This window comes from Cupressus sempervirens, chromosome 2 (genome assembly GCF_028749045.1).
Source record: "Cupressus sempervirens isolate cs-2001-9-10 chromosome 2, ASM2874904v1, whole genome shotgun sequence".
NCBI lineage: Eukaryota > Viridiplantae > Streptophyta > Pinopsida > Cupressales > Cupressaceae > Cupressus > Cupressus sempervirens.
In genome coordinates, this window is record NC_143119.1 from 404,290,379 (window position 1) to 404,312,525 (window position 22,147).

Sequence of the window (22,147 nt, forward strand, 5' to 3'; positions counted from 1 at the left end):
AAACTTAACTCTTAGTTACCAATAAAAGAAAGCTCAGAGGAAGATGCGTCTTTGAATGAGGAAGGTAAAGTTGGTTTGCATAAGATGATTGCTCCTGTTATTGCTGGAGTTTTATCAGCCTTGAGAAGAGTGATTGCTCGGCGGGTTTCATTGAAGGTTTGTTCATTGTTCCTTCTAGTGTTTCCTGTTTTGAATTTGCAAAAGAGATGACTGGATGACCTCCAAGGATGAGGGAAATTTATTCATGGATATCAACTACAATATTTGTTGTTTGTCCTTTCAGACACAGCAGAAGAGGCGGCTTCATGCTGTAACTATTGCTTCTGCCACTTGCTTTATATTTCCTTTTGCTATATGGCAGTCAACTTTAGTAAGTTTCCTTGGGTCCTTACTACATTTTTTTACATGCAGAAAATATTTTGTCTTTCATATTTATATAAGGCATGCAGGATTGGATCTTCATTCAGGTTCTGCCTTTTTAATTTGATTCTTTTACAGGGGCCAAATTCAGAGAAAAGTGACTATGCCACATCTCCTACCTGGGCTTATTTGAGCACCATTCTATTCGGAATTGTGCTGATATATTATGTTGATTCATTTGTTGAAGACAGGTAGCTGTAAAAACCTTGATTTAGTTCTCTAGTGTGATTTTGTTGAAGGTGGTTATTGTATAAAATGAAACCCTGCTGGTTTTATTTGATATGTTGCGCCTCTTTCATGTTTAGTTTAAACTTTATTTTTGTGTCAATAATCAGTAATGTTTCTCTTTTTTGTTTTGTTCTGTTTTCTCTACAATTCTGTTATTTGGTGCTTGTTTTTTGTTGGCATTTTCATAGTTCTACGGTGTCTGTTTAAAGTCAACCAGCTTGCATAACTTTTTTTCAGTTTTTAACAACTTGATAAAAGTTTCCACAATCTTTTTTTAGTTCACCTGCCTTGTTTCTGTATCTTTCCATTTTCTGTTTTATGAGCTCTTCCTACGAAGTCACAAGTTGTTGCTTTTAGTGAGCTGAAAGGCAAACAAAGTGTTTATAAATTGATTGGAATTGTACGCCTGATTACATTGGATCAGCATTTCTGAACAGCTTCATTCAAAAGTTTCCGCAATCATTTTTTCTGGATCACTTAACTTGTCATGCATCATACATCTTTCATTTTTCTTTTAATAAGCTCTATCTAAAATTCAAAAAGTCATAACTTGTCCCTTTCAGTGAACTGGAAGGAAAGCCAAGTATATCATGGAATAGCACAAGTCTAATTGAATGAGGCCTTCGCTGCTATTGTGTTGCTTTGAGGGGTGACAAAAAGTAGTCAGCATATTCTTTCTTTAATCTCTCGTACACCATGTGCTCCTCTATTTTCTATGTACTCTCAGCTTAAAAAGTCTGTTTTCTCCATGAATGAAATACTTCATTTGCATGATAGTATTACATCTGGAGTTCTGACATTCTTACTGTCTTTTCTGGATATTGGTTCTCCACTCGGGTGCTTAATATTCTTGTCCATCATGGTGTAAAATGGGGACAATATGATTTCCTTTTAGTTCAAAAGCCATCTGCAGTCTCGGAGTACATTCATATTTTTTAGTATTTTGTGGCTTGTAACTCCTATTACATGCTCCTCTAGATCAAAATTTATGTTTGTTCTCAGTTGGGGTAAAGATGGTTGGATCATGCCAGGGTTTATATAAAAAAATTACATGTTACTCGTGCTATTAGTTTGGACTTGTCTCATTAGACGTTAATGCTGTGTTGCTGCTTGTTTATAGGCTTGATTTTGATATTACCAGAAATGTTTTCTTACTATTTTGTTAGTTTCGTTTTCTGCCTAAGAATTGTTCAGGCTCTTTAAATATTGTCTTGACAGCATATAGCTTATATTTTGGTATCAAAGGTTTGAGAGTTTAATGCTTCCTCCCCTATATATGGGTGCATTTTTCTGAATGATGGTATTAGAGTAATTTAATTTGATACTGTTTCTTGATCATCTGAACAACAATTGTGATTGCAGATTACATATTATGGCTTCTTCACCAAAGCATCTTATGGTCACCGGAGGATGTATCATTGTTTTTGAGATTGCTTACACAATGGACTTCAGTCTTATAGGATTTCTGATATGCACCACAATTCTGGGGCTAGGTATGTTTATACGAGAATAATAAATACAATAACCATTACTCTTCTGTACTATTGGGTTCAAAATTTAAGTGAATTACTGCTTTGTTGCACCATAACATCAGAGTGCATGCAGGGTACTTTTCCAGTGCTTTTAACTTAGCGAGCATGCTAAAATTGATTTTTTTGAGCTACCAATAGCTTTGCATTTTAGCTTAGATAGCATGTAAAAATATGCATTTTCTGAGCTACCAATGGCTGTAATTATAAATATTCTGTCTAGAATACTTATTATCTCAACTCTTGCGGAACAGAAGTAGGCGGCAAAAGAGTTGGTTGTGACCATTTGTGTGTAGTGGCTGAATTGAATGACAACATTATCTGCTTCATTAAGCTTATTTGTCAAAGTCACAATTCTTTGTCAAGATAAAGCCATTATCTTTTCTGTCTCATGGGAAAATATCCAATATGGTGAAATGACAAATGGTTCTATAAGCAAGGGATGTATCTGATACTGGAATAGAGTATTTATGATACATGGAAATTAACTTTTAATTAACTGTTTCAAATTAAAAATTAGCTAGTTATTAAAACGAAGTAAAAAACAAATAAATTTATGAAACACAAGGAAAATCTGATTAAGAACATATACTAAGAAGATCCATGTGCTTGGAAAAATAAGAACCATAAACAAAGGAACTCATGAAGGAGTAGCTTAAGCAGTGGTTGGCAGGATAGATATTCCTTGTGGTGACAAGAACACAGTGGCTAGAATTTGTGTAGTTGGCTATAAACTCACCTCTTCTGAAGGAAATGTAGACCTTGCACACCTCGTGGCTGAGTATGGAGAGTCTACAGAGCAACAATCCCCTCTTTCGAATGCCCTCAATTAGAATGTGACTTTTTGATCCTTTTCTTGAATGAGGAGAGAGCAATCTATAGGAAGAACATTTGAAACTGTGAAAGGTAATTGATAAGTGAAGATAAAGATGACTTGTTGTCCCCTTTGCACTGGGTGTGTTATGTGCCATTGGCTTCAACCAAGAGGATTCTCCAAGGCCAAGCAGAGGAGGAGTAATGATGTGCTTCTGATGGTACTAAGGATGGAAATCCATCATGCGTAGGTGTTCCTATTTTTGGGTGGAGAATCTTGCATGCAGAAGGAAATGATAAATGCGAGAATACATGCACCAAATGGTTACATGATGGTGTTATGTAGGGCTTGCACTTGTCAGGACTTCTAGATACATGATCGACAAAGAGTGAATATGGCAAGTTTATTATTTGGCTAGATAGAGGTTGCCTAAACTTAATGCTGATGGAAAAAGGATTTTATCTGACATTGTAAATAATGCATTACAATCTAGGAAGCAATGGATGATTCTTATTTGACAGCATGTATGCCCATTAAGAAAAGTTGGAGACTTCGAAGATGTGTTCAAGTGGTTGCACACAAACAAAGTGATTGATTTTGAAACATGAAACACATGACACACTATGATAGATACTGTTCGATCTGCCTAGCTGCTCAAGAAGCTGATCATATTAGAACTTATGACAGCCTATATATATATATTGTGATTCATTTTAGAACTTATGACAGTGTTCATAATTCATTTGTGCATTCAATTGTTTGTCTCTTGTTTTGGAATACATTGGTGAGAAAATGGTAGGATACTTGCACAAAGACAATGTAACATGAAAAGCTAAGGATCCAGGCAGACTTTCCACTTTTAATCTAATTCATTAAAGCAGAAAGAGAATACTGATGATAGGAGTAAATCATGTGGTGGTGACTTTGAAGAACCTAACAATTCTCTAACAGCCTTGAAAAGGAAAAGGAAAGGTTAAGAATAGAGAATGGCATCAATGAAAGATTTGTCTCTAAAGTTAATCTTTTGGCAATCGGGTATAGGGATAATGATTTTGTTGATTATGCCATGTCTCGTTTAAAGCAAGATGGATGTCCTTATTGGTACAAGTATACTTTTGCAACTGGACCTTAAGATTTGTGAGATGCTCTAGAGACTGAAGATGACCAAGATTCACCAAGGGCTCTCTGATATGAAGGTAAAACTGAGGTTTCAAGGGAATCAAATTTTCTAAAAGAGGTAAATGAACTCAAGGTTGAACTGGATAGGATAGAGGCTCAATGAATCAGAGATGACTTGAAAAGAAGGATTGAAGCTTTGAGAAATATAGATCAGCCTCGCAATTTCACACATAGTGTAGTCATTTTGAATGTTCAAGCCATTAATGCTGGAGGTTCAATCCCGGAAGCAAGGATTAAAAATGAATGCTACAGGATCTGATCCTATTGGATCGAAAAAACAATCCTGCTATGGAAGGTAAAGGCCATGTTCCTACACCACCACCATTGGCTTTAGAAATATTTAGACGACTTAAATAGGATTCTTTGGTATCTGACCTAGTAACAATTGAACTAAGGATTGCCTTAGAGGAAATACGATAGTATCTGGTGAAGATCATTTGAGATTGTTCATAAATCTAATGATGGCTTGGACATTGAGGATGAAGATTTCCTCATGAAATTTATTCACAGTCTCTAACTAATGAAGCAAGGGATTGGTATCGAGCATTTCTTGCAACTAGCATGTAATAAACCCTGCCGGCTCATATTACGATAATAGATAGCGTCTATCATTATCTAATGGTTATCTATTTGTAATCTATTGTAAATATTAAAATGTTTCTAATATTTAGTTAGTCTATAGTTAATTGTTAGTTTTCTATTTGCTAGAATAGAATGTTTTTATTTTTTATGATCGTTTCCTAAGGAAACATTGTTCATTCTTTTTGTAGAAATTGGTCTTTTGATAATTGTTAATATGAAGCAGATATTTGTCAATTACTTCGTAATATGGTATCAGAGCCAACACTCTTATTTTTTCAAAAATATTTATAATTTCTTGTTCAAAATTATCTACCTAGTATTGAATTTACTTTCATCTGCTTCAATTTGCTTCGAACTAGGGTTTGTCTGAAAATTATGGCCATTTTCTGCAAAAGCCGTCGGTATTCATGTTTTTTTTGTTGGCAAAAATCGCGCCCACACACAATAAAGGGCTGATTTTTCCATGGTCATTTTTTTTCACTGCACGTGATTGGAAAAATTGAGTTTCAGATCACTGAATTGGTTGAAGGAAAAGTTTTGCTATGCTCATGGCAGCATCACATTTAGAGGCTGCTCAAGCAATGCCTTGGAAGGAGAAGCCCTCCCAAAGCAACGTATAGTCTTCTCCATGGTACAAACATGTAATATTGTACCTAGAATATATGATATGTCCTGAAAACTTAAAGATAAGTTTATTAATGTCCAACAAGAGACCATAAGGGTCTAAGGGACTGAAAAGCGTACAACAAGGCCACAATCAGCAATGGGAGCACAAAATGGTGTTCACGAAGAGAACAAAATAGGAAAGCAAAGAGAACACAATTAATAAAAGATTAAAACTCCTCAGAGGCAAGAAGTAGTCTAGAATCGAAGGATATAGTTAAAGGTGAGGGTGTGTCCCAGACCATCTCAAGGAGCCACTGGAGAAAGGGTGAAGTTGCCGAGTGTACCCTTTGCGAGGCCTCACAGATCTGATGTGAGACAAAGAATAGCCAAGAAACCACATCTTCCCTTGGATAGGAACCTCTTGAAAGGAGATTGAGGGGCGAATGAGGTGATGAATTGGTTTGAAGTTTATCTTGATGGTAATTGAAGCTGTAGAGTGATTATAGAGCCGTATGGTCTCCTAGAGTTAAATGGCAAGATGTTGCTGATCAATGTATTTGAAGAAAGATGAGAGGGGCTTGCACTCTCTGAGAAAGCATTAAAACCTCCTCTTGATCTCATAGTAGAAGGGGAAATGAAAAACAAAATGAGTCTCCATCTCCACAACCCCAAGGGAGCAAAAGCGACAGATCTTGTCCTCCCTATCATATTTTTGGTTAGTCATTATATGTAACCAATGACAATCCACTCTGAAAGATCCTAAAGAGATGCAGAGGGCATGAGTCCAGTGACGTGTGAGGTACAACGGGCATACAATAACCCTGTCTTGGATATCCATGTAGTGCTTAATAGAGAAAGCCATCCCTGAGTGGATTCCCCCTATAGGGTTACTACATTTCGTGATAATATACTACTTGTAGATGTCTATCTTGAAATGCTTGTTCAGCTCTTGCTGAGTGGGAAGGAGGTGAGCGTGGGCATCCAAAGAGAATTGGAAGGGAGGAAGAGGGTCCATTGCGATCCCAAGTGACCTAAGAAGAGATGAGGATTGGGCGAACTAGCAACGAGCCCTGCCAGCAGGATCAATCACTGCAACCGCCTAAGAAGTGCAATAGACCAGGTAAGTGTATTTGTGCCAACCCTCAGTGAAATCTGCAAGCTCTGAAGCTTGTAGAGAAGCCAAATAAGATCAAAGATGGTCCTAAGCCTGAAAGGATGAACACCAAACTTGACCAAGATCATACTATGGGGAGTGGATTGATGACATCTGATAATGCGTCGAAGTAACGTTTGGAGCTGCTTGAGCCAAGCTTTTGCAGACTCAAGGAGAGAGGGTCCCCACACAATGGGGCCATAAAGTATACTTGACCTGACCAAATAGTTTAAGAGGGAGGTCTTGGTTGTGGTATATTGGAAGTGATGTCTGAAGCATTGTCTCTCGAGCGTGGGCAGGGAGTTGAGCCCCTTATTCACTTGTGGTTGAATGGGCCGATATCAAATTGAAATGGGGCCTAAAGAACTTGATCCCTAGGTAAGTATAGGAGGAAATGATTTTAATCTCATTGCCTTGGAAGTAGAAGTGGAGATGTGAGGTCTTCAAGTAGTTGAAGATTGTCACTTGTGTCTTGCCCATGTTCATAGCTAACTTCTGTGACTCACAAATGGAGGGCAACCCATCAAGAAGCCGTTGAAGCCCCTCGGAGAAAGAACCTGAAAGAACTGCATCATCGACAACAAGCAAAATGTAGATCAAAGCTTGGTGTAGATTATAGCCATTACCAGGATGTGAGAAGTCTCAGAGGAAACCCTCGAGCTCATCAATGTAGATAGCAAAAAGGGCAGGGGAGAGAGGGTACCCTGCTTCACCTTGATGGTGCTCTAAATAGGATCCGAAAATCCCTGAGGAGTCTTGAACTTGCCCACAACACTCTTGTATAACCTCACGATAGCCGTTGGGAGAGTCTCTAAAACCCCAATATCCCTAAGTCTTTGGAAGAGCACTGTCTTAGGAATAGAATCAAAGACCTTGCGAAAGTCTACAAAGCAGCAGTAGACTTTCGTTGAGCGTTGTCAATCCTCCTTAGTTTGCATAGTCAGGATATGATCCATGGTCTGATAATCAATCTGGAAATTGATCTACCCCCTTGCCTGACAATGCCAACAGTCAGGCTCCCTAGATAAGATAGTGTTAAGAATAGTGGTGTAGAGTTTGGAAAATGTATGCCCGACCATGATGGTCCTGTAGTTGTTGGAGTTCGAAACTAACCTGGTCTTGTGGATCAGATAGATAATGTGCCTCGACCAAGAGTTAGGAAATCCAATGCAAACCACTCTATTTAAGAGCACTATAAGATGAGCCAAAATTGTAATATCAAGTTTGAAGAGCTCTGCTTAGAACCTTTCCTCATAGCCCAACCTTAGTGTTAATATGTGTAAACTGCCTCACAAATGTTGGATAGCGTGAAAAGGTGGCAACGAGGAGGGGGAGTGAGGTGGAGGGGGGGTTGGCCAGGGATCTCATAGGGACTGGAGGTGTGAGAAACAAGGGAGCTATGATCCAGGGTGGAGGGGGGAGGATGGCGAGGGAACATGGTGTGCCAGAAGAGCTTTGAAGATTGTAGGAGAGGCACAAAGGGATCTACGTTGCATCATGAAGAACACTCACTTCTTACGGAAAAGAAATTGGCGATAGGTGACACTTTGCTAGGTGAAAGAGGGGGATAGGATGGAGAAAGATGAGTGAATCGAGGGGTGAAAGGACTTGCAATCCTCGCCAAACCACTAATTCATGGGGCAAGTACTTGTGTGCAAGGGGCCATAGGAAATGGGGAAGTGCAGTTGGGTATGGAAAGGAAGGCGGACTCCCATAGCGTAAGTGAAAGCAACTCAAACATGGAGCATCCTTAGAATTGGTGAAGGAATCCAAGGGGAGGAGCCATCAAAGATGGTGGAGAAAGAGGTCACAGTGACTCTCTGTATAGCAAAAGGAGGTGCAGGTGGGGGGAGTAGCCTAAGGAAGGGGTAGAGGGGGCAAAGGGGTGAGTGGAGGGGGGGAGACCCTAAGGGTAAGGCTAAGGAGAGTGTGATTGACAAGGGGGAGGAGAGAGATGGTGAAGCGGGTGATGGAGGGGATGAAAGAGGCACAAGAGAGAATAGTCAACAACACTCCATCTACCACAATGAGGCCAGCAAGTGAAAAGACCAGATCCAGATTGACACGAAATCCCATTTAGGATCACTAAGTCAGAAGACTCACAAATTTGTAACAGATGGCAGTTGTACCTAGTGAGGAGTCCCTAACTGTCCACTGAGAAATGCTACAAGCCCAGGGTGTTCGAATTCGACTAAACCATACAAACCCAATCAAACCCTCGATCATAGATAGGAGTCTAAAGGTCCTTGGTCTGTGCATTGAAGTCACCCAGGATGATGTCACCCACAATAGAGAGCTTGGTAATGTACTCATGGATGTCCTCAAAAGGGTCATCGCTTTTTGTGCTATGGATTGCATAGTACAAAGAAGACGGATTATAACACGTTATGATGAAGATATCTTGAAAATGTGATGTCATTCGAGTAATGCAAATCCACATAAATCTGGCAAAGCTATTGGAATGGACCATGGAAGTCGTATTGAAAGGTGATTACTGACCAAACAGACAAACCCACCAAGGTTTTTGACCCCACCAGAGCACCTAAACTCATCCCTAAAAGCAGACAACCATTGATACTCAAAAATATTTGAAGAGGACAGACAAGGCTCTCATGAGTCTCTGTGACAAGGAGAATGTTGATAGAACCAAGAGCATTCCGAAAAGGACTCGGCATGGATCACAAACAACCATTGTTGTTCTAGCAGCTAACTTGTAGGGAGCCAATGAGAGGCTTCACCATCTCCAACTACTACTGTGTCCATCATTTGGCCTTGACGACTGTCCTCGACTCCCACTTAGACAAAGGAGAATCCCAAATAACAACCATGAGGTTTCTAATAATAACCCACTTTCTTTGTACGTCTAGCCTCTGCTACCAACCCACAAGAATGCTTCAACTTTGTCACCTGCCATCTAGTGAGATCCTCCTCTAGATAAATCTTAGTGGGGAGAGGAAAAAGCTTCTTCCTTGCCCTAAGATCCCGTAGACAGTTGACAAGTGATAGTAACTTGAGAAAGAGAGTGCCATCATGTCAAATCCAAGCTCTTTCAAGTGTAATATCTTTAAATCCCAGTTGATTACTGAGAAAGGAATAGTCTAGAGGGAGAGGATCCAAGGAGGAGGGAGGAAGGCCTCGAACTCTTGTCCTATGCGCTCATCAACCAACTTGGCCTGGACAAGCTCCTCTAACCCCTAGAGTGGAACAAAGCTAGGGTTACTGTAAACAAGGGCCGAAGATTTTATCTGCTGTTTGATTTCGGATGCTAGCGAGGATTGCTTGCTCTCTAATTTGGCTTGTTGGTCTTGAATTTGATGAACTTGCTCTTTGCTAGCATCAACTAGCTACCTAAGATTGGTAGAGGTGCTGTCCAGCAAACAGGAAAAGTCCACAACCTGCAATTTTAGCTTGGCAACTATACAAGATAGAGAAAGGACCATGTCTTTTAATTGTAGGTTTTTGGTTACCAACTTTTCCATGTGGTCCAATAGCCAATGGTAGGTGATTGACATGGGTGGGGGATCCATGGCATACAACAATAGTCAAAGCCTCAAACACAACCCAAGCTTGTGACTAAACAACCTACAACGACACCACTACCAAACCCAAGTTGCGAGTTGCACGGGTTAAACACTAATCCTGCGAAGAAAGTTGCAAAGAGAAACACCAAGAGGCAAGGTTGATCAGAAAAAATAGTAGCCTAGAGCCACCAAAATAGTGTCGTCCGCTTAGCTAAAGAGCATTGCCAACTCGACAAGGAAAGCCTCACGTGCCAATGACAGAGTGAAGAAGAACCAAAGGTAAAGCCAAGGTTTGCGGTGTGCTTAGTAGCTTGAAGTGTAAGAATGAGAACTGCAAGAGTGAGTGCAATCGTACATGTAGGGAAAAAAAAGGAACGAAGATGAATACGCATGGAGAAAGACACGCGATGCTAAAAATGAGAGCCATACCCACGAGGAAACAGAGGGAGCTAGAACAAGTTGCACAAAGTCAAAGTGTAGGTTGCATACCAAAGCAAAACCTAACACGCAAAGCAAGCTAAAGAAAAACACAACACGCAAGGACGCAACCCATTGTTGTGAGCGAAGTAGGAAACCCATGGGCAAAGGTAAAAATAAAATCCAATGGTGAAAATGGACAATGGAAGACACAGCAAATAGACCAGAGGTCTAGCTTGGGTATAGAGATCGCCATTGCTGCAAGGATAGTTGTGGTAGCGCCAAAAAAAAGGGACACTTAAACTTCAAGAAATCAGATCTGTCATTGCCAATGGTGATTTGTAGTGGAAGAAAAGGGATGGTGTTCTCTTAATTTTTTTGAATGAGGGTTGATCTTTTAAGGTTTTATTAGAGATGTGTAGTGGATTTTTTGTGGTGGGCAATTCACAATAGCGACAAAATAACTAGAGGGTTTATTGGTGGCCAACATCATTTTATGGTATTTAGAAGTTGGTGATCAAGTGTGATGCATGGTAGAGGTTCTAGGATGATTTAAAAAATTCTAGAGCCTTACCCTATGATCCATAGTCGTGGATGCCCCTTTCTAGTAGTGGGGGGATTGACCTCATTGGAGAGATTACAGTGAAATCTAGTGATGGGTTCAGGTGAATACTTGTAGCCACTAGTTATTGCACAAAATGGATTGAAACTATCTTGATCAAGAGAGAAATCATAAAGGTAATTGTGGATTTTGTATTGGAGTATATATTTACAAGTTGTGAAGTCCCAAGCAAGCTGATCTTAGATTATCCAATGTGCTTCAGCTTTGAGAAGGTTGTTGATTTCTTCTTTGGATTTATGATCAGCTTGTCATACTTATCTCCCTACCATCCACAAGAGATTGGATAGGAAAAATTGAGTAATAAAAGTTCAATCAAGATTATACAGAGGATGATGGGAAAGGATATGATATCTTGGGATTCAAAATTCAAGATTTTTCTATGAACTAGCAAGGTTGCATTGAAAAGATCCATAGGAAAGTCACCATAGGAGTTGGTTTATGGTCAGATGCAAGAATGCTTTTATACAACATGTTGCTTGTTTACAAACTTATCCATGAATAATATAAAGATGTTGAAGATGCAATGTCTTGTAGAATTAGTTAGTTGATAGAGTTGGATAAGTGAAGAAGGAAAACTTAGGCGACCAACCAGAGGAAAGATCAAGTCATAAATGTTTGACAAAAAGGGTTGTCCCAAGAAATTCAAGGCTGGCGATCTAGTTTCCAGGTGGAATGTAAAGGATCAAGACAAAACTAAGCATGGAAAACTTGATCTTTTGTGGTTGTGACCTTATGTTGTCATTAATTCTGATTGGGAAAATCTTATTTCATAGAGAATATGGAGAATTTCAAGATTTGCCAGTGTATGGACTCAAAGCATTATTTGTCTTGAACTTTGCTCGCTTTTCCATATATTACTTTACACTTTTCCTTTGTTTGATATTGTGCAATTGTGATTGTTTGCAGCTTACAATGAAATGTTTTCCTTTCTTGTGTGGTTTACTTCCAAGTGTTTTCTGAATCCTTGTCGTGCTTTGCTGCAGCATGCGTTTCTGAACAAGAGTCATTGTTAGGTCTTTCAAGTTTTCCCACTGTCATCTCATTTTTAATCATATATAACCAATATGAGAAAGTCCTCAACCCAAGAGGGTAAAGTATACTATCAAGCATCAAGGAAAAGGGTTTGGTGCATCCCATGCTGCATCGCGGTCCATCAACATTTTGGTGATGTTCTAGTCATTTTATTTGTTCCCCCTTTCTGGCCTAGATACCAAAAGCCGTGAGGGTTGCCAAGGGTGCCACTTCTAGAACATCAAAATGGTGTCTTTGTTTCAAATCGAGAGAAAGTTTAACCAAAATTATGGATGATATGTAATTGCATAATTTTTATCCCAATAGGGGTGTATCATAATACCCCTTGAACTTGCATACTGGAGAAATCACCTCTTGAATTTGTAGAAGACAGAAGATGACTCCTAAGTCTTTGTATTGAGGAAATGACTCCTAAATCTCCACAGTGGGGAGATGACCTATAAATTTTTGTAGTTAGAAAAATGACCTATAAATCTCCACAACAGAAAATAATCCTTCAATTTGCACAGTGGTGCAAAACGACACGTCTCTGTGATTTCTTTGGGAAACATGTTCTTTTGCTCTTGATATTTGTTGATAAGGTTCTAGAACTACATTTTGAAGGATGCAATGCTTGGTTTCAAGCTTTCGTGCTATATCTTGTTATTAGTGCTTGTATGAGTGGATTAATAGAAACTTCTTTAAGTCTCAAAATAGATTTGAATTGCAGTATCTTGGAATACCTAAACGCTCATTTTACATAACTAGTACAACTAGTACTATTTGTTCAGTTGAAGACAAATTCTTACAATAACTTGAACTCATATTCTCTTTTCTTTTTAAAGGGGATCCAATGTCATTTTTGAAGAGACTAAAAAAGGTTTTGAAGTATGTTGGCTAAATTTTTTGTAAGTCACTATTACCACAACTTGCAAAATTGTGATTTAGGCAATAGTGTAGTGAGATTTCTCTCTCTTCTTAGCAATAGGTGAGGCTCCCTTCTTACCATAGGTAGCTTCAACATGAACCTAATTGAATTTTAAAAAGGGCAGCTTTCATAATCAATTCCTCTTTTTGCAAGAATGATTTCCATCTAACTACTACTTTCTAACTTAACAAAAATTGTCTTATTACAATAATACCAATGACCCTAGAATTGTAAGAACAACACCAGGGACAAAAATTTACTTTTTGTGAAACAAAAACAAGAACCCAAAATCTCCTACGCTTGTCTCAAATGAAGATTCAAGCAAAATAACCAGTAAGGCACAAAGTCTCTTATTGGATACTCTCAAATTTAATAAAAACACTTACAATTGAAGCCCAAAATCTTCATCTCTAAGCAATTGCAACCACTACTAACTATCACAATTTAACCTTCTGCAGCACAAAATCTTCAAAAGTTCAAATTGGCTCTAAATGCAACAAGCAACTCAAATTCTGCACAATTGAATCCAAATCTCTCTTGAATCAAAGCATTAAAACTCACCATCATCTCAAGAAAATTTCATCACATAACAGGTTGAATTGGTACAAAGTCCCAAAACAATCCACCTCTTTTATTGAAAGCAATCTAACTTACATTCAAGCATGAAGTTTCAGAGTGCACATACAAATTGGCAGAATTTTCTTGCCTTGCCAAAAGATGAACTCCCTTCTTTATATAGAAGACTGGAGAGACGTAGAGAAAGAAGGGGAAAACCCTTAACCACCTTGACTTATTCTCTAACAAACTCCTAATTCGCTTTGACTTATTCAAAGTTGCATGACTAATGCACTTGTAACTTGATTACACATTACAACTTTGCACATAATACTATCACATGCAATTACATCTTGGTTTTCCATTAGATGTAATATGTCAATTACAAATTACGAATACTTGATGAAAATATTCGAAGTGTCTAAAAGTGTAATAACCTTGACTGATTATAGCTAAAAGACTAAAACAGATGCCAAATTCTTCTACCATTTAGTTCACTAATCTAATGCATGACATTTTGTCAAATAATTTGTAAGCAAACTTTGAACATCAAAGGTTAATTCTGCAAATGGTGTTACAACTTATCCCAAGATTAAGAGTCACCTCTTAAATACCCATGATCAGTCTAGTTATCAAAGTAATGAACATAATTCCACTTCAATTCAGACTAGGCAAAAGATTCAATGAATCTTCCCTCACAGAAATAAATATTATTTGAGTCCAGTCAAACTCAATACATTCAGCAATTTATTTAAGGAATACTGTGCTGCGTAATTACAAGCTTTCACAAATGAAATGAACTAGGTGAATTCCTTACTCGTTTGCAGCAATGAATGAACTGCAATGTGCATGAAATTGTGGCCCTGGAAACGTGATCTGCGTCCTTGAAACACAAATCGCGGGCCTGTATAACTGATTGGTAATTCTATTAATTAACACTAGGTAGTGTTGGGCAGAAATGACCAAGGATAATGCAGCACCGATCCCAAGTTCAGCTCTCAAGTCCAAACGCCAATGCTAGGAACAGATTGCAGATGGTAGAAAAATAAACATTATGCCTCTAGATGGCCACGTGGGCCGGAAATGAGCTATGGTAATTATGAAATAATGCCCAACACTGCTATAGGATAAATGACTGCTTGAAACAAGCCCACGTGTGCTCTTGATATGAAACGTAGGTATGCCGGAAACTCACAACTCCTTCACAAATCAGTCAACCTCTAATCTCCCCTTAGCCACAACAATAACAGTAGGAGAGGAGAGAAAATTGTTTTACAACAGTAACAATTTGCAATAACATTTCACAGGAAACTCAGTCTCAACCCTTATACTTCAGCGAGGGCTTTGAAAATTCAGAACGTCAGAAAAGTCTCAAAGGTAACAAAACTAAATAAATATTCAAGTGTGCTTTTTCTAATGAGATGAGCTCATGTTTATAATGCTTTGCTGATAAAAGTTCCGAAAAGAATTCAACTTAAAAAACTGTGGAAGTTTCCCAAATGAACTCAACTCTTCAAACTTTCCAACACAACATGACTTTAACTATTTAATACTTGGCTTAGGCATATAATAAATGACCCCTTCCAATGATGACTCAACCCTCAACTTAAGTGAAATTACAAAGTGAAATTATAACTTTATAATAAGCCATATAATTATTTAATAATAAATTGGCCACTAAAAATATAATAACTCCCAAAATATTCATTATTTAAATGTGGTGTCTGAAATAGGAGTCGCATCTATTATTTCTCCATGTGATCAAATGCACTTTCCAAACATAGAAGGGGACCATCTCAATCAACACTTGACTTACCACAAATAGTAAGTACACAAATCTAGCCCCAAATGAAGGCCAAACTGAGCCAAACAAAGACCAACCTGTAGCTTATTGAATTGTGGAGAAGACAAGACCCTCCCAAGCCAAGCCACTGCCTTAGAAGACCCTCTATTCACAATAATTACCTTACAATGATCATAGTAATAGGCTAATCTCTCATCAAACTCTAAAGATGGCAAAAATGGGGACATTACAAAAAACATACAACTTCTATTATATCATCCTTTTTGGTCTTCATGCTTCTAAAGGAATGTGTAATGCCCCCATTTTTAGCAGGTTCTTGTAGTGGTCTTGGCCAGTTCATCATGACGACCCTCATGAGCTGACAATGTGTTCTCTAAGGTGGACTTTCTATTTTTAGTAAGTCTATTTGGAGAAGTTATTGTATTTGGCAAGATTGGTGGCATTGGTTGTTGGTCGCCATTTGCATATGGTTGGTGCATTTGATTGATGGAGTTAATATTTATTAGTTTATTGATTAGGCTTCATTATTATAAAGTACTTTATGTTAAAATTTGGTGTTGTGAAGTTGAAGCCTCTTAAGTGAAAAGCGTCTTCATGAAGCCATGTGCTAGAAAAATTATATATTTAAAAGAATTTAATGGAAGCTTCTAATTAATGGTGTGTTGGTGAAATCAAGTGGCATTATAAACAGTGGCTTCATGAAGCAAAGAGATCATCTATTTGTCTATTTTTTTTTATTATTCTTTCTAAGGATTTGGGTTTGAGTTTGTGCATCAATCTGCTGTTGAGGTAAAGTGGTACTGATTTGATTTGCAATCTGAATTAAAGAGTATTCTCAAACTGTGTCTACTGTAGCTGAGAAGTAAAGCGTTGCTGAGGGTAAGAAGGTTAGTAGTTGAATTGTGGAAATTATTTTGACATCTTCCATACTGTTTTTACTGTGGTTGGGAAGATTTGTTTTTGCTGGAGATAAACATTATTTGTATCTGTAGCTGGAAAAATTCTTATCACTGGATTTCATAATCAGAATTTGGCATAAGATTTTTAGCAGTTTGTTGAAGGGTTCAATCTCCCTAACAGTTGTGACTTCAAACACCACCCATAGTGTGTTTCCTTTGACTAAGTGAGCGTTATCATGCTGAAGAATTTGTTATGAATTAAGACGATCATTGATCGCTGCAATTTTCTGATTATTGAATGCCACTTTTTGTTGTGAGACGTGGGGTTTGATTGCATTTTGGGATTCCCATTCTCTGCAATTATAGGGAGGAAATCCCTATGCAAATTTAGATGCCTACATGCCATACCTTGTACATAGTTATTCTGTGATAGGGGTGACACAATTCCTTGTACTTGGAAAGTCTGATATTCCTATGGAGCTGGCGTGAGACCTCTGACTATAAGCACATTCACCTTCTGCCTGTGGCATGTTTCTTCTAGGATTTTTGGGTGTTATGTCCACCCTATCCTGGACTGATATATATATTGGCTGGGCATTATACACTGTATCTACAAACACCATTATTGGTGATTTGTTTTGTAGCTACAATTCACATTTGTGGCCTTACATTCTCTGAACGCTAAGTAACTTCATTTTGGTGACATTGTTTGAAGGATTTAACTCCGCTGTTGGGCGTCAGTCCATTTACCATTGTTGATAGTTTCTGATTGGACACTTTCAGCCAGGGTACTAGGTTAAATGTTTTATTTTTATAGATAAATAGATTGTAATCTACAAACTATTATTGTGCAAAAGCAGCTAATTCTAGAGGAAATCACTCTTCTGCTATTCATCATCATACTGTTATCATATTTTAATTAGTTGTGCTTGTAAAATTAAAATTAAATGAGTTAATGCTTATGGTCTTTATGACAGTGCCAGCTTACTTTGTTATTTATTATTATCTTGGAAACTAACAAAATTGCTAGTTAACTCATGCAAGGGCAAATTTATTATACGTTCAGTAGTGCAAGCCAAGTGGGCTCTTACAGTGGTATTAGAGCGGTTTCTTATCTACCTGTAGGGAACTGGGTTCAGTGATTTATTGAGCTGCTTATTATTCAAAGATTGTAAGTGTTATATTTAGTGATTTATTTTTCAGCACGATGACTCAAAGACTTGTTTTAAGTAGACATTTTACTTGCACAAGTCACACCTCTCCACCTAAGGATGGAGAGCCCCAGATGAAGTTTGGTACTACAGGTGACAAGTGTGCTGTATTCCAGGTGATTAAGGTGATACAAGATATAGAGATGTTGGCACTGGCTTTGAGGTGGATAGAGAGGCTCGGGAGCTATTACAGTATCTTGCACATGGTGCTAGAACAACTTTTTTGACATACTACAATGGATTGCATTCCCTAGAGATCGAAGTAGGAAGCGAGGTGCTCGAGATGCTTCTATCAGTTCTCATAGATCCCGAGTAGATGATAGGTCTAGAAATGGAAACAAGATTAGATCAAAGGACCAGGTCAAGATAGTTGATAGAGTTGATAGGATTGGACGTACTGGTACTCATGATAGGCCACAACGGCCCACGTTCCCAAGACTTGAGGCAGATGCAGTTTGTATTGAGATTGAGGCTGCACCTTTTACAGATGACTTTGTAGCACACTTTGTTGAGTGGGATGCTCTGCCGCAAGAAATTAAGCAACACTTGAATTTTGATAGATTTCTGATGTAGAAGCAAGAGCATTCTAGAGGGAGGTGTGCACCTAAGAGACAAAGGCCTCGAGAGACTGATTTATGTGAGGTAGCCAACAAGATGGCATTGGAGCACTTTGATGGCAGTGGTAGAGTGACACCTCGAGCTTGGGTCCATAAGCTTGACGCTTATTTGGCTTTGCATCCGATGATTGAGGTGGACACCATCAGATTTGGTGTACTACACGTAAACGGAGTAGCCCATGACGGGTGGTACCATGGGTTACTTAACTGGCGACACAATTAGGTCACTTCCTATTAGGTGTTTGTGGAGCAATAAATAGAGAGATTCGATAGGAAGGATCCAAAGGTGTAATTCAGAGAGTTCGCTCAGTTGAGGCAGATTGGTAGCTTAGAGGCTTACATCAGTGAATTCTAGAGGCTCTCAGTGATGGTTTATGATAAATTTGAGTGGAAGCAAGTGATGTTGTTCATGAAGGATTGGTTGAGCCATTCCATGGGTGGGTTAAGTCATTCGACGCATCTACTCTATAGGAGGCTATGCAAAAAGTCAGAGATCTTGAGGCATCTTCTCGAGGCAAGTTTGCTTCGAAGCCTTCTACCCCTTTGCGTGTAGATGAGGAGCACCCACCAGTTATTGAAGACAAGGGAAATTAACTGGGAAGATTGATGAGGTCTCTCGAGAGGACTTGAGTAGGAGACAACTTTGCTTATGGTGTAAGGGACCTTTTTTTAAAGGTCACACTTGCGCATTGAGGCTGAAGGGAGCATCAAACCATGCCATGTGGGTTTACTATGATGTGATTGAGCTGAGTCATCACAACAACCTGATGATTTAGATGGGGTTGATCAAGGTGGCAGTAGGGTATATATGGTGATGAGGGCATACAACTCCATATTTGATCCAAATGTGCAGGATTTATGTCGGGTGTAGAGTTTATTTGTACCTAAGTCTGATATTTGGCAGGATTGTTTAGCTGGTGTAGTGAAAGAGGATGTACAGAGACCCCCTATGGAGTTGCCATCTTGTGATATTTGCCTTGTCTATTCCCAAGTCTGATATTTGACAAGATTTAAATTAATTTTGTCTCTACTACTTATCATGTCAAATGTTAAATAAAATTTTAACTGTGCACATCACAAGGATCTTCCAATTTAAATTAACAAATAAAAAATATTATATCTGTTTTATTTTGGTGAGGCTCCCATCCAAGAGAGTGCTGTTATGATTGGTGAATGGTCTATATTCCAAGGTTATAGTTTAGGTGATTATGGATACTTTGTATTTTATGTCTATTTTATCCTGGTTTAATTTTGTTTCTCTTTTCCATCTTGATTTTTTGCACAATTAAGTTGTTACTGCGAAAATTGGTTGGTTATTTGGTCCAAAAATCATTGGATTGTCTACCCTGTAAATTAGTTCTTTGGAAATAAATAATCCATATTTGCTTGAATTTATTGTCAATTTAGGCTTGCTATTATACCATTGCTTTTTGTGATAAATATGGCAATCCTGTAGTTTCATTTTTTACATAGACTCATTACTAGAAGTGAAGAGGTAATGCATGTGTATGTCAGCTTTATCTTCATATCATTCTATCATTCTCTCAAGTTTTAGTACAAACATTATGCGGATGTTTATATGTAACCCAATATTACACCGAGATGTCAAACCTTTATGACATCAAAATATTGGTTATTATGATTTTGAATGCTTATTTTCATATTATGCATATCTATCCTACATGTGTTTTGTGTCCATCTTCTAAGTTTCCTTTATATAAGTTAGTATTTTGACTAAATTTTAAGGTTTAGTTTAATAGAAATGTTTCTGAATGTAACTTGGTTTGGAATTTAGAATCTTTGAAAATGCATAATTCATACCCATTGAAATTACCTGTCATGAGAAATGGTTTCATTTTTATTAGTTTATTACATTTTTTACTTGGATGATATGTTCTTTGAAGTCTCATACTTGATTTCTTTTTGGAGGACATCAGTCCACAAAATTGTTTGAGCTATTTAATATGGGAGCACAAGCCCATTCTTTTTCCTTCTATCGATGTCAAAGCCTTGCACTCAACAAGACTTGATGGCTAGTGGACTTATTAAGAACCTTTTAACTTCACCAATAGACCAAGGACCCATTGACTTCATTGAAAAAATTGGCTGTGATAAAATGTTATTTTCTTTTATTCTATTGGGATGCAAACATGTTTATCATAGTTGTTTTGAGGTCTTACTAAGTTTTCAAAGTTTTAGAGTTTTTTTATGATAGTGCATTCTTTTAGATTAAATATTAACTTGATATTAATGATAGTTTAGAATGCAGTGTTGTCAGTAACATTTTATCATTCACTCACATCATACAGTGAGACAAGAGGTTTACTCAAATATCATTCAGTAAACTTTTTAATTATTACCTTAGCAATAACTTTATCATTTTTATATAGAACTTATGAAAGAATTGTTTAGTAGCAAAGCTTACATGCTACATTGCATTACACTACTTTAAGCAAACTTTTTAATTGGATAATTCATTTGCTTAACTCTCCATATAATTTCTATCAATATCTCTATGGAATGAAAATGCCTTCAAATTTAAAAGACATTTAGTTTTTTCTCTTTATCAAAAATTTGTAATGTTTTTTTGAAATCCATTTTTTCCTTAGAAATCCTTATTTTTTCAAAGAATCTTATAGTTCTAGTTTGGTGGTTTTTTTTGCTCTGGATAAAACAAATGTAGGTCTATTACAGTGTGCAAAATGTAAGTCACACAATTCATTCAGGAATTATATCTATTTATGCATAAAACTTGCCCAAAATTAAATTGTTATATTTTAGACAAGGTGGTGATAAAGTGTGTAAGGTTACTCTATGGAACTCCGGTGACAAGTCATCTTAGGTATGGACTAAGAGGTGGAAGACTTTCTCACAAAATATCTTAGAGGTCTCCACACCCATGAAGGAAGTTGATTACTACAAGGCAAAAGGATTGGATAGGGAAAATTGTAATGTCCCTTTTTTAGCATTCATAGCATGATGTTGTCGTTAGCCTATTTCCCTACGGTCCCGTAGACTAACTAGGACATTAAAGGGACATAGAGGCCATTTGGCTTAGATAGTTTTAGTTGCAGGTCTTTTTGAGGGGTTTTGAGGCAACTTTGGGCATACTTACTATTTATAGTAAGTCATCTTGGGCATGGGCGGACATCCAGTGGCACCGGTATGTCGATGGTAATTGTTTAAAATCGACAAGAAGACTTGTTTATCACTGATAAGATTTGTTATGCATTGATAAAGCTATTTTATAATGTTAAATTTAAATATTTAACTTTATTAATGCATAGACTATAGTTTGTGGGAAATATTTAAATTAAAAGAGTCCCCTTTATTTTATAACACATTGGAGACATAAGTTACATAAAGGGAGTTATGTTTTATTCCACATTGAGAAAACGAAGGATGGAGCCCTTGTGAGAACAGTATAAAAGAAATGGAAGAGCTTCTTCTAAGTATGCTTGGAAATATTAAAGAAATTGGAAAATTTTTTGGAGATTATGTCTCAATAGTTTGAAGAAATCCCTTCAAGCTGGAAATCTTGACGCCATTGAAAGATATGGTCTTGAGATTTAACATGGTAGCAGCCCGAAAAAACAGATATGAAAAAACAATCCGAAAAAGAACCGAAAAAGCAGGCTGAAAAAGCAGTCCGAAAAAGCGGAACCGAATAAAGCAGGCTGGAAAAGCAGTCCGTAAAAGCAGTTCAAAAAACAGATCCGGAAAAGAAGTTCGAAAAAGCAAATCGGAAAAGCAAAGGAGAAGGGGCAGCATTGAAGGAAATTATTACAGCCATCTACAACCAGGTTCCCTTAGTATTGTTTTTAGGGCATTATAAGTTTCAGCTATAAGTGTGCATTATACTAGCATTATCATTTTGTAATCCATGTAAATGCCAAAAGTCTTGGCCATATTTCATGAGCATTGTATTAGAAATTTCATTGCAATTAAGAAGATAATAGTTGCTGGTGTCATTTAAGCAATTCAATATCATTATTTATCAGCTAGTTAGTTTGTATACCAACTGTTTGTAAAAATGCTAGTTGGCTGTAGG

The 22,147-nt window shown here is 37.7% G+C and overlaps 1 protein-coding gene across 3 annotated transcripts in view; it reads left to right on the forward strand.

Moving 5' to 3' along the window:
• The window catches only part of LOC149572837 (zinc transporter), a 148,549-nt gene that overhangs the window by 55,293 nt on the left and 71,109 nt on the right, over positions 1-22,147 (forward strand). For all 3 annotated transcript variants that reach the window (XR_016359985.1, XR_016359986.1, XM_089813912.1), the window contains exons 6-9: positions 20-156; positions 284-370; positions 499-611; positions 2,011-2,141. Coding sequence is in view for 1 of the 3 variants with exons in the window: in XM_089813912.1 (XP_089670038.1) it covers positions 20-156; positions 284-370; positions 499-611; positions 2,011-2,141 (468 nt within the window). In the remaining 2 variants the exon portion in view is untranslated. The remainder of the gene's footprint in view (positions 1-19; positions 157-283; positions 371-498; positions 612-2,010; positions 2,142-22,147) is intronic.